We start from the raw sequence: 12,817 nt of genomic DNA, 5'->3' as shown, positions 1-12,817 counted from the left end.
CTGAATAATGGCTCAAGAAGACTGCTTTGCCAAGATTATCTCTTTTCAGCCGACGTGTTCTCCTCGGAGAACGTGGCTTCGGTCGTACTCCCCTATGCACATGAGCTGTCATTTATGTCTAACTGTTCCTTCCACGTGTTTCGTCTTTATTGGAGCGTGTTAGTGACGCGCCTGGAAGCTGTCTGTTCGTTTCGTCTGCGCCGTCTGACGCGTGCGTTACCCTAGGCGCAATAATTGCCCTATTTTTGCCGCTGTTTCAAATTTTTGACAAAACTTCTTTTGCCTCTATCTTTTCTTCACTTTTTCTTTTCATCTTCTTTACTCTTTCTCTTCCGAAAGCTCGTTCTTCCTCTTCAAATCTGCCATTGCTTCAATTTCTTCTCTGGAACTGTTCTTAGTCCCGTATTTCTTGCAAAGCCTTTTTTGCTGTCGCAACTGGTTTCTGGATTCAACGAGTATTGCCTTGGCTTCACTTCTCCTGGTAAGACCCCTTCCTTTAATTTCTTTTATTTTCTTTATGCGCTATTGTCAGTCTGTTGCCATTGCTGATCTTACTCGAGGTCTGGGATCTATTTGTACCTTGAATTTTGTGGCTATATTTTGAACCTCTATGCTTTTCCATCATTCTTTTCGCCGCTGTTCTTGATTTTTTCCTGTACCTCTATTGTTTCTGAAAATTATACCTCTGTTCTTGAATCTGAAACCTCGTTTTTGTTTTCTCTTTTTTGTATCTGCCCCAGATCTGTGCCCTCGATCTTTATCTTAATAGTTCGTAGATTTGGGATTTGTCTGTAGAACCCTTAATCTTTAGGGAAACCTGAAAAACGCCCGTCTTCTGAAACATATTCCTCTTAATTTAGGTCGACACAATGGGTATGTGGAGGCACAGGGTAAATACCCCAACAAGTCTTGAATACTTTAGGCAAGAATTCTCTATCCCAGCCGACGTTCATCTTAAGCTGGCTGGAGATAATGACACTATCGTGCCTACAGACCATACAATGCCTTTTCCAGTAGTTGCTTTTATCGAATGTGGACTTCGGCTTCCACTCGATCCCCTTTTTCGTCAAGTTCTCTATTTCTATAAGCTAAACCCCATGCAACTTACTATCAATTCCTATAGGATAATTAATGGTATTATAGCCTTAGCTAGGCAAGAAAACCTCAGAATCACCCTCGCCGACCTTCAATATTGTTATACCATGTGCCCTCTTGATCTGAAGGATAGGGGTTTTGTATATTACCTTAAGCCGAGATCCACTCAGTACAAGATTATAGCCGACCTTCCAGACTCCAACAAGGGGGCTGGAGATGACTATCTTATTGCCTCTGGAAATTGGGAATTTGGCCCAGATGAAGATGTCCACCTTTACCCTCTTCCTCGAACACTTACAGAGGGCAAGAGTAAGAGCCCTGAGTCAATACTTAGTTGTTTTCATTCAACACTTAAATACTTTTGTTGTTTCTGACGTCTGATTCTTTGCAGATCTTCATCAACCACCGAAAAATTTTCGTCAATCCTTCTTCCCAGGACCAGATCTGAGAACACTTCTTGGTCTTCCAATCCTTAAACGAAAAGCCCCAGTATTATTAAACTTTGTCCCCACACACAAATCCATTTTACCCGACGTCCCTCGAAAAAGGAAGAAGAGTCTCTCTCCACCAACAGCCACAACCTTAACTGCTTCTACATCTCGGACAGATCAAGAGTCCACATCTGACCCAGCCGATCTTCCATCAACTTCGGCTCCCTTCTTAATACCAATTCCTGAACGTAAACGCCGACGAAGGCTAGTAAAGACTGCCGAGATGGTTCGTCCGAGGCCTGTCGTCCAAGACCTTCTCGCCGATATTCCAACTGATGCCGAAGCCGCGCCGGCGCAATCAACGCTCCCTCCCAAACAAAAGAGAGTAAAAAAGGCTCAGCCTAAGGCCAAGGCTACAGACGCCGAGGCTGAGGATGCTCTGCCGATTTTGAAGCTAGCTGAAAGCAAAAAATCAACCTCTACTTCAACCAAAAGGTCTGCTGAGGGCCAACCCTCAGGATCTACACAAACAAAGAGGCCAAGGTCATCGTCTGCGACGACCTCGGCTTCAAAGAAGCCCGACGTCCCATGGGCCCCTGATCTTTCTCTGGAGGACAGGCCTATCATGGCTAGTGAAAGTGCTGATGATATCAACGTTGCTGTCGCCCTTAGCACCGCTCTTCTTCTACCGAATGACTTGGAGCGAAATGCCAAGTTCAGTGAGTATGAAAATTACGCTCTGATGCTCCAACACTCTGCTCAAGTAAGTATTTCTATTTGTATTTATGTTTCTTCCTTCTTTTTCTTTCTGAGAAAATTTTCTGATACTTCTGTTTGCATTCAGGCTATCCAACATGCCCACTCATTTTCAATGCAATCCTTTGAGAATCGTCAAAGATTGGTTGATATGAAGAGGGAAGCGACCTCAATGAAGAGAGAATTAAGGGCTCTTGAAGTAAAAATGAAGAAACTAGAGGATCAAGCCGAGGCTGCGACGAAGAACCAAACCTTAGCTCTTGAGAAGGCCGAAGCTGCTGAGGCCGTTAAAAAAGTAGCTGAAGCCGAGAAAAGGGAGGCCGAGGCTCAGAAGGTCCAAGCGCAAAAAGAACTTCAACAAGCTCTGGCCACCAAGGAGGCCGAAGTCAAGGAGGCCGATGAAAAGGCCTATGCTCAAGGCATGGCCGACGTTGCAGAAGAATACAAACTTCAAGTCAGGCAGGCATGCAACAGGGGATTTTCCCTTGGTTGGATGTCTCTGATAAAGAAGCTTGATCTCCCTGCTGACTCGCCATTGCGCCAAGTTGATGCTAATCTTCTACCATTTCTTCCTCCAAGTCAAGCTGAGGATGAATCAGAGACCGAGGTAGAAGCTGAGGGTGAAGACGAAGAGAAAGATGAAGGTGAAGCCTTGGTGAGAAAACCCAAGGGCGCTACTGAGGCCAAGTCCTTTCCAGCTGAGCAAATTTTAGACTTAACTCAAGATAAAGTGGGTGATGAGGCTGAGGAAGTGCCCAGGGAACCTGTTCAGGGGTGTCCATCATCTGACCTTCTTCTGACTGACAGAAGTCTTGACACAACTTTAGCAGAGATAGATGCCGAAATACGAGCGGAGAAGTTGGCCGAGGATATTCCAGCTGAATCATCCGAGGTTCCAGTTTCTGCTGCTGCTGATGTTCAAGAGTCTTGATTTTCCCTTCTTTCTTTTCTGGATTTTGGACTTTGTTCTTTCTTTTAATTCCTGAACAATGTACATTCCTTCTTATGGCCGATGTGCCTTTTTCAGTATGTAATTGCAACTGTTCTTGCAATGGATATTTTTGATCTTGTGATGTTCTGTTGCTTGCTTCTGCATAGTTCTATACTTAGAAATTTTTGCATGCTTTCTTTGTGCAATCTTCTCGGGGCTACATACCCTGGGTATAACTGCAAGGCTTTTACTTCGGCAAGATACTGACCTTTGCATCGACCCGTTAATTTTCTGTATACCTCAGCGGGTGATCATACGTCGGCTTAACATAACCTTGTAAATGGCTACAACTTTCAACAAGTGTTAAGCATCTTCTCTAGGGTTCAGACAACCCACATGTTGCTATGAGAACTTACGCAATAACCTCGGCCTATCTTCGACTTGTAAATTGCTACAAATTTCAACAAGTGAAGGTAGGGAATCAGCTTGATTCCAACTTGTAAATTGCTACAAATTTCAACAAGTGGATCAAGGAATAACATCGGCTTAACTTCAACTTGTAAATTGCTACAAATTTCAACAAGTGAAGATAAGGAATCAGCTTGATTCCAACTTGTAAATTGCTACAAATTTCAACAAGTGGATCAAGGAATAATATCGGCTTAACTTCAACTTGTAAATTGCTACAAATTTCAACAAGTGAAGATAAGGAATCAGCTTGATTCCAACTTGTAAATTGCTACAAATTTCAACAAGTGGATCAAGGAATAATATCGGCTTAACTTCAACTTGTAAATTGCTACAAATTTCAACAAGTGAAGATAAGGAATAATATCGGCTTAACTTCAACTTGTAAATTGCTACAAATTTCAACAAGTGAAGATAAGGAATCAGCTTGATTCCAACTTGTAAATTGCTACAAATTTCAACAAGTGGATCAAGGAATAATATCGGCTTAACTTCAACTTGTAAATTGCTACAAATTTCAACAAGTGAAGATAAGGAATCAGCTTGATTCCAACTTGTAAATTGCTACAAATTTCAACAAGTGGATCAAGGAATAATATCGGCTTAACTTCAACTTGTAAATTGCTACAAATTTCAACAAGTGAAGATAAGGAATCAGCTTGATTCCAACTTGTAAATTGCTACAAATTTCAACAAGTGGATCAAGGAATAATATCGGCTTAACTTCAACTTGTAAATTGCTACAAATTTCAACAAGTGAAGATAAGGAATCAGCTTGATTCCAACTTGTAAATTGCTACAAATTTCAACAAGTGGATCAAGGAATAATATCGGCTTAACTTCAACTTGTAAATTGCTACAAATTTCAACAAGTGAAGATAAGGAATCAGCTTGATTCCAACTTGTAAATTGCTACAAATTTCAACAAGTGGATCAAGGAATAACATCGGCTTAGTTTGCCTGAGTTTGATATGTCTTCGATAACCATTAATCATATGTGTTGAGAGAATTCTGAAAAGACTTTATTGATAATATCGGCCAAACAATGATGTTTATCTAATGATAGAAGAATTTCAAGTTACAAGTATTCCAAGGTCTGGGTAGTGCTTTGCCCTCATTGTCTTCAAGCCGATATGCTCCATTGCCCAATACTGAAGTAACTCTGTAGGGTCCTTCCCAGTTCGGGCCAAGCTTGCCTTCCCTGGGATCCTTCTTGTTTCCGACGACTTTTCTTAGGACTAAGTCGCCAACTTGAAAATCCCTTGGATTAACCTTCTTGTTGTAAGCTCTGGCAAGCTGTTGCTGGTATACTGCAAGCTGAATTGCAGCCTTCTCTCTTCGTTCTTCCAGTAGATCCAGGTCTCGGGCTAAGAGTATGTCATTGGTGCCATTCTCTACTCCCTGGGTTCTGATCCCTGGGATGCCGATCTCCAATGGGATGACTGCTTCTGTGCCATAGGCCATGGCAAAAGGGGATTCTCCCGTTGATCTTCTCGGCGTGGTCCGATATGCCCAAAGTACGTTGGGCAGCTCGTCCACCCACTTTCCCTTTGCTGCTTGGAGCCTCTTCTTTATCCCATCCAGGATTACTTTGTTGGACGCCTCTGCTTGCCCATTACTTTGAGGAAAACTTGGAGTTGAGAAATAGTTTTTGATCTTGAATTTCGCACAGAAGTTTTTGATAAGTTTGCTGTCGAACTGTGTTCCGTTGTCGGCAACTATTGCTCTTGGGATCCCAAATCTGGTGATTATGTTTCGCCAAATAAAATTCTTGACATCCACATCTCGGATTTTGGCAAGAGGTTCTGCCTCTATCCATTTTGTGAAGTAGTCCGTTGCTACCAGTAAATATTTTCTTTGCCCAGTTGCCTGGGGAAGTTGTCCCACCAGATCCATGCCCCATTGGGCAAACGGCCAGGGGCTGGATACTGGGTTTAGGTCGGCAGCTGGCTGATGTATCAAAGGTGCAAACCTTTGACATTGCTCACATCTCTTTACATAGGCTTCGGCATCCTTTTGCATGTAGGGCCACCAATACCCCTGGGTAATGGCCCTATGGGCTAACGATCTGCCCCCGGCATGGCTTCCACAAATTCCTTCATGGATCTCATAAAGAAAATCTTCAACCTGCAAAGGGTGTACGCACCTTAAAAGTGGTCCAGTGAAGGACCTCCTGTAAAGATGGCCTTCCGCTGTTAGGCTGAATCTGGCGGATTTCAGCCTAATTTTATGTGCTTCTTTGTGGTCTTCTGGCAGCTTCCCCTCTTTTAGGAACGCAATGACTGCATCCATCCAGCTTGGTCCAAGGCCCACGCACATTGTTTCTTGTTCGGTGCTCTGTTTATCTATACTCGGGGCTGACATGTAGTCGATCATAATTGTCCTTGTTTTTCCAGTTTGAATTGAACTGGCCAGGTTGGCTAATGCGTCGGCGTGGGTGTTGTCATCTCGGCTGACTTGGAGTAATCTGCAGTTCTGAAATAGGGCCGCCAGTCGGATGACTTCCTTTGCATATGCCGACATTCTTTCATCTCTGGCTGCAAATTCTCCTGTTGACTGGTTAACAATTAATTGCGAATCACAAAAAACAATTACCTCGTCTGCCTCTGCTGCTGCTGCTAGCTTTAGTCCTGCAATTAATGCCTCATATTCTGCTTCGTTATTGGAGGCTTTGAACCCCAGTCGGATGGATTGTTCTACAATCTCTCCATCTGGAGATATCAGCAGTACTCCTGCTCCTGCTCCCTGGCGGTTTGAACTTCCATCGACATATAGTCTGAACGAATCGCCGATGTAGATGCTGCATGGTCTGAGCCTTTCTTTCTCTTGCTGTTTTGTCTTTGACTGGGTTTCTTTTTGTTTGTCGGGGTGATGCTCATCTCGGCTCGACGGAGCCTGAGGTGCGATGGCTTCAGGTGTGAGTTCTGCGACGAAGTCGGCCAAAACTTGGCCCTTTATTGCTGTTCTTGGCCTGAATTCTAGGTCAAACTGTCCCAGTGTTACTGCCCATTTTGCTATCCTTCCTGTTAAGTCTCCTTGATGTAATAAGGACTTCAATGGGTGCTCTGTTAGAACCACAATCTTGTGTGCCTGGAAGTAATGGCTTAGTTTCTTTGAGGCCATTACCAAGGCTAGCATTAATTTTTCCAGTGGTAGGTACCTTGTTTCTGCGTTAGCCAAAGTCTTGCTTACATAATAGACAGCTTTCTGCTCCCCTTTTTCCTCGCGGATTAGCACTGCACTGACTGCGTGTTCAGAGACTGCTAAGTACAAAAATAATTCTTCTCCTGGAACAGGGTTAGAAAGGACCGGGGTTGTGGTCAGGTACTTTTTCAGATCGGCTAAGGCTGCTTCACATTCTTCGGTCCACAGGAAGTCTGTGGCTTTTTTTACCAGGTTAAAGAAGGGTCTGCACTTGTCCGAGCTTCTGCTGATGAATCGGTTCAGGGCTGCGGCCCTTCCAGTGAGCATTTGGACTTGCTTTGCCGATGTTGGGCTCTGTAGCTCCAGGATGGCTTTGATTTGGTCTGGGCTGGCCTCTATGCCCTTTCTTGTTACCAGATAGCCTAGGAATTTACCTGACCCAACTCCGAAGGCACACTTTGCGGCGTTGAGTCGGAGCCGATATCTTTTGAGTATGTCAAAGACCTCTTTTAGGTCGGCAAGATGACCTTTTGACTCCTTGGTCTTTACGACCATGTCATCAATGTAAACTTCTACTGTTTTGCCGATCAGATGTTTAAACATCTTTGTTACTAACCTCTGATAGGTTGCTCCTGCGTTTTTCAGCCCAAAAGGCATTACCTTATAACAGTACAGGCCTTTCGGGGTGATGAACGCGGTCTTCTCCTCATCTGGAGGGTACATAGCAATCTGGTGGTACCCTCTGTATGCGTCTAAAAAACTCATCCTTTCGTGTCCCGAAGTGGCGTCAACCAGTTGGTCGATTTTGGGCAGAGGGAAACTGTCCTTGGGGCAAGCTTTGTTGAGGCTGGTAAAATCCACACAAACCCTCCACTTGCCATTTTTCTTTTTTACTACTACTGTGTTGGACAGCCACGTTGGGTACTGGACTTCTCGGATTGCCCTGGCTTCAAGGAGTTTGTCTACCTCTTCCTCCACTGCTTCGACGTGTAATAACGTCGGCCTTCTGGCTCGTTGAATCACTGGTTTTGCCGATTTGTCGACATTCAAACTGTGGCAAGTGACCTCGGGGTCAATGCCAGGCATTTCATAGGGTGTCCAGGCAAATGCCTCTATGTTTGCCCTTAAAAAATCTTCTAGTTCTTTTTCTTCTTCTTTGGCTAGGCCGGAGCCGAGAAGAAAAAATCGTTCTTCGTCGCCCTCCTGGACGAAGATTTTCTTTAGTGCTTCTTCGCTTTTCTCGATCGGTTCTTTCCCGACGTCTTCCAGGACTTCCATGTCTCCATCTTCAACTTCTGCTTTCTTTGGCTCCTGTATACTACAGGTGGACTTTATTGCTGCCATGGAGCAATTTTTGGCTTGTAGTTGATCCCCTCTGACTTCTTCAATCCCATGCTCCGTTGGGAACCGGAGTAGTTGATGCAACGTCGAGGGAACTGCCCCCATTGCATGCAACCACGGTCTTCCAAGGATGATGTTGTATGGTGAGGGTGTGTCAATGACCAGGAATTCTGTCCTGATCTTCTTAGTGCCGGCTTGTACCTCTAAGCTTGTTGCACCCAGTGGCCATGTTGGCGTTCCATTAAAGCCGACCATCGGGCCGCTGGATTGTTCTAGGTCATCGGGGTGAAGGCCTAGCTCTCTGTAACATCTGACGTACATGATGTCACAGGAGCTGCCTTGGTCTATTAGGATGCGTTTTACTTGGCATTCCCCAACCTGGAGGGATACTACCAAGGCGTCATTATGCGGATGTTGGACCAGTTCTAGGTCGGCTTCGGTAAAGGCTATCATTGGCCCTTGGCATTCTTCTGGCCGATGTCTCTTGTCCCCAACTTGGTGGATATGCTGTAAATGTCTTACCCTCTGGGTTTCTCCTCTGACCTCGTTTTCGTTGACCCTTGAGTGGATCACATTGACCACCCTTGGTTCTCCTGCCTGTGGTCGCTGTGCTGGGGGAGGGGGTGCTGCTGGTGCTTGAGGCAACCTTGCCTGTTCTTCCCTTGTTCTGGCTTCATCGACTAGGTCCGTCAGAAGGCCTTGCCTTACTAGGTCCTCCAAGTGTGCTTTTAAGGCCCTGCAACCTTGAGTTGGATGCCCTCCCTCATTGTGGTAGGCACAACGTCTGCCGACGTTTTTTCCCATGAATTCCCCTGGTGCTCTTTCTGGAGCCCTGAAATATGGTTGATTCCGAATCCGATCCAAGATTTTATGGATGGGGATCCGGAATACCGTGGTTACCGCCTGTTTATTTCTTAATTCTATTTCTTGCCTGGTGAGTCCGTTGTTGACTCGGCCTCGCTTCGGTGAGACGTTTCCCTTTTCTTGCTTCACTTCTTTGTTTCCCGACGTATCTTCCTCGGCCCTGGCGTATTTCTCAATTCTTGCCATGAGTTCCTCCATGCTCTTTGGCAGTGTTTTTGCCAAAGACTTCCGTAGTGGGCAGTCATCTTTCAGGCCGTTCTTGAAAGACACGACTGCTACTTCCTGGTTGCATTCAGGTATTCGGTTGAACACCTCGTAGTATCTCTTCGCATAGGCCCTAAGGCCTTCTTCCTTGGTTATTCTTAGAGCCATCAAAGCATCAACCCTCAGGGGTTGCAGCTTGTTGGTCACGAACCTGGCCACAAACATCTCGGCCAGGCCTTCCCATGTCTTTATACTTCCTTTCGGTAACTTATGGAACCAATCAGATGCAATTTCCCCAAAGGATGAGGGGAATACCTTGCAGAGCAATGGTTCGTTCCCGCTATATAGTGCCATTGAATTTAGGTATAGCCCAACATGAAAGTTTGGATCTGACTTACCATCATAGATTTGGAACCTCGGCATACTGAACCTCTTGGGAGGTTCGAATTTGTCCAGTTCTACCGAGAAGGCTGTCTTCGGTTTTACTGGGGAGTTTACCTCGGCCTCTGCATTTTGCTGCCTCCTCTTGAGGTAGTCCCTTAAGTCTTCTTTGCTCCTCCCTGGAGCTCGGCTGTCTTTTGATTTTAGTCTTTTTGGTATACTGCTCTCAGCCTCGAGGTGGGTCCGTTTGGGTCTCTCTTCATGGGTTGTGTCAAAGTGGAGTACTTGCCCCTGAACATGTCGATGTTCTTTGGGGTCTGGATTCTTCATGTGTTGCGTCCTTCGGGACTCTTCTTGCCTCGGCCTTTCTCGTCCGACTTCCCTGGAAGGCCGGTGAGAATGCCTTCCGCTCCTGGTATGTTGAGGGACCTCGGGGATTGTTTTTCCTCCACCCTTCTGGGTGTTGGTTGCTGGCATTGGCGTATCTTGCAGCGGGTATGGTGGTTGCATAACATTGTTCTGCATCATGAAGTTGACGACTGACTGGAGGTCCGCCAACTTGTTTGCTAATTCCTTTACTTCCTCGTCTCTGCGTAGGCACCTGTCCCTCCATACCTGGAGGTTGTCTTCATTGTAGTATTTTCCTTGGTTTGATCTTTTTGTTGTGTCACCTTCCTGGATATCGTCGTTCTCCCTGTGACCCTGGTCACGGGCTTCTGTATTGCGATTGTCTCCTTCGGTGTCAAGGTTAATCGGTCTGCTGCTTCCAGAAGGAGCATCGTCCCCAGCGTTTCCTTGTTGTCCGTTACTGGCCATCTATTCTTCCTTCGTTCCCACAGACGGCGCCAAATTGTGTGGGTAAAAATCTGACCACACTGCCCGTTTAGTGATCAGCAGCTAAGCACCGGCAGAATAGATGGCTCCAGCAACCTGTAACAGAAAAGAAAAGCTCCGGCGGTGGTTCTTCCACCCGGGGGCACTCCGACGATCAAGTCAGTATATCTCTCAAAGATAATCAAGTACTAAATTGAATACTCAAAGTATAAATTGCATACCTTAGACCCACGGGGGTGCCTCTCTTTTATAATATACTCAATCCAAGTCCAACTAGAAGTACGACTTCTATGAACTCCAATCTTAGTGCTTACTCTGGACTCTTTAAGAGATAGAGATAAACTCCCTAAGAGCTTTTATCCTTATCTTAACTAAGTCCCCTCTTTGCCTTAGGACTCTTGTCCCTTATCTTTGGACTCCGACATCTTCGGAGATGACCTCGGCTTCTCCGGGATTACCTCGGCTTCTCCGAGATTACCTCGGCTTAACTACCAGGGCACGTGGCACCTCGGCTGACACGTCGGCGTCACCATGCCACGTGTTGGTATTCAAAAAATATGTCCCCACACATAGTAGCAATTGTTCCATATCGCTATCATCAAAGTTCAAACAAATACGAGAAAAAAAGGAAACAAATCAATCTAAATTGACAAATTTTCATATTCATCGAATCAAATAAGACCAATAATATACAAGAATACATTTCTGGAAATGATTTTGGCGGGGCGTTAAAAGTGAATAAAGATTGTGAATGCAGGACATAAATGTGTCGGTGTGTTTCTGTAATAGATTAAATAAATCTGATACTGCCCATAAAACATCTGGGAGATGATGAAGTTTGACCTTTTTACCACATGAGTCTCTTCTCTTACATTCGTTAACAGTTAGCTCCTATAAGACATAAACAGGGAAAAGATAAATGGCAGTGAGTTTTCAATTACGCACAGGTGGTCTTCTGCACTCGGCAAGTAAACATTACCCTTGAACCATCTTCTTCTTGGACCTTTTCATCATAACTATCTGGAGTAACTCCTTGTTTAACGTTCTCGTGTTTAGATACAATTAGAGCAGAATCCCTGTTTCAGACAAGTAATGGAAGATTGGTAAAGAAGGGTGAAATTTTAAGAACAAAAGCAACCACCACCAAAAAAAAAAAAAAAAACAGGGCGTGACAAGAAGGAATAAGAGATAACTAAACAAATGCACTTCACAATCATAAACATATAGTTAGGGTGTAAACTCCACAGTAGATGAAGAGAAGAATGGGAGAATGGGTATTAATATATAATATTTTTATGTTTATCATTGAATTTCAAGTTTTTTTTTTTTGTTTTTTAAACTTGTAGTACGTTTCATGCATGTCTAAACAACGCACATGTCAAGAAGTGTCTAATGAACATCATGCCGATGTTTGACACGAGGTTAGTGTCATGTCGTGTCGTGTGCAATGTCCAAAACGCTTTTCAACATAACACCTAGAAGAGTTCACAACTCTAATATATTGTCAAATCTAAATTTGTTAACTATTTTAATATTTTTATATGCACTTTTGTGGAGTGCAAAGTGTTATATCATATCTTTTGAAAAACGAAAAACTTTTACTACTAGAGTTTTATATTGTATAATATTATATTTACATTTTACATGGAGCATTACATTTTTCACAATATTTTCACTTACTTTTGTTATAATTTAGGCTTATTTTATGTATAGTTTTTAAGAAAATTTGGAAATTAAATTATTGTGCAATTTTTCTTTTTCTACAGGATCTTACAGTCCTCAATCTGATTCTACGATTTGATGTTGTAACCAACCCCAACAATCCAATGTATTATTCCGATTTTAACAACCTTGATTAAATATTAGGGTTTAAATTGGAAGAAAAAAAGGGTTTAATTTGTTACAAGAGTTAAATTCCATGATTTTTGTAATTTCCCCTAAACAAAGCACAATCACATGTAGCTCTCTAATTTCTAGAAATCGAAAGCAAATTAATACCCTTAAAAGGCTCAAAAAACATAAAACAATAGATCCTATCCCATAGTTCCATCTTCAAACTTATTCTCAAATATTCTTATATTTCTCTCCAACCAAATAACCAAAATCACAACACAATTAGTACAAACCCACAAAACACGAGCTCTCATGATGGAACTAAAACCCCTGTAGTCAATAAAATAAAAACCATCTAAATGCATGAAGCTGGAGGAAACAATTTAACCGATATGTCACGGCCATATAATCCTCTACTTTGGAAGTAAATAACAATTAGGCATCCTACTTTGAAACATGCCATTAGTATTAATTAAACTTTAAAACGCCATAACCATTCAAAAACTATAACTTTTAGGAGGCACACTTGCAATCC

General features: G+C 43.5%; 1 protein-coding gene across 1 annotated transcript; it reads left to right on the top strand.

The window, feature by feature from the left end:
• The first annotated feature begins 263 nt into the window (after positions 1-263).
• Positions 264-12,308, top strand: LOC145803769 (uncharacterized). The gene is made up of 3 exons (XM_082897109.1): positions 264-2,289; positions 2,371-3,198; positions 12,216-12,308. Exons 1-3 carry the CDS (start codon positions 1,810-1,812, stop codon positions 12,306-12,308), a joined length of 1,401 nt encoding a protein of 466 aa, XP_082753235.1. The 5' UTR covers positions 264-1,809.
• Positions 12,309-12,817: the final 509 nt, after the last annotated feature.

The sequence above is a fragment of the Camellia sinensis genome, chromosome 12 (genome assembly GCF_055761805.1).
Source record: "Camellia sinensis isolate YWXY chromosome 12, ASM5576180v1, whole genome shotgun sequence".
NCBI classification, from domain to species: domain Eukaryota; kingdom Viridiplantae; phylum Streptophyta; class Magnoliopsida; order Ericales; family Theaceae; genus Camellia; species Camellia sinensis.
Note: the sequence above shows the minus strand (reverse complement) of the source record. Positions and strands in the feature narration are given on the sequence as shown.

Excerpts from the sequence above, each read along its gene's own strand:
- LOC145803769 (XM_082897109.1), top strand. The coding sequence starts at position 1,810 with ATGGTTCGTCCGAGGCCTGTCGTCCAAGACCTTCTCGCCGATATTCCA. Across the intron at positions 2,290-2,370 it reads TGCTCCAACACTCTGCTCAA|GCTATCCAACATGCCCACTC; the intron begins GTAAGTATTTCT and ends GTTTGCATTCAG. Across the intron at positions 3,199-12,215 it reads CAGTTTCTGCTGCTGCTGAT|GATCTTACAGTCCTCAATCT; the intron begins GTTCAAGAGTCT and ends CTTTTTCTACAG.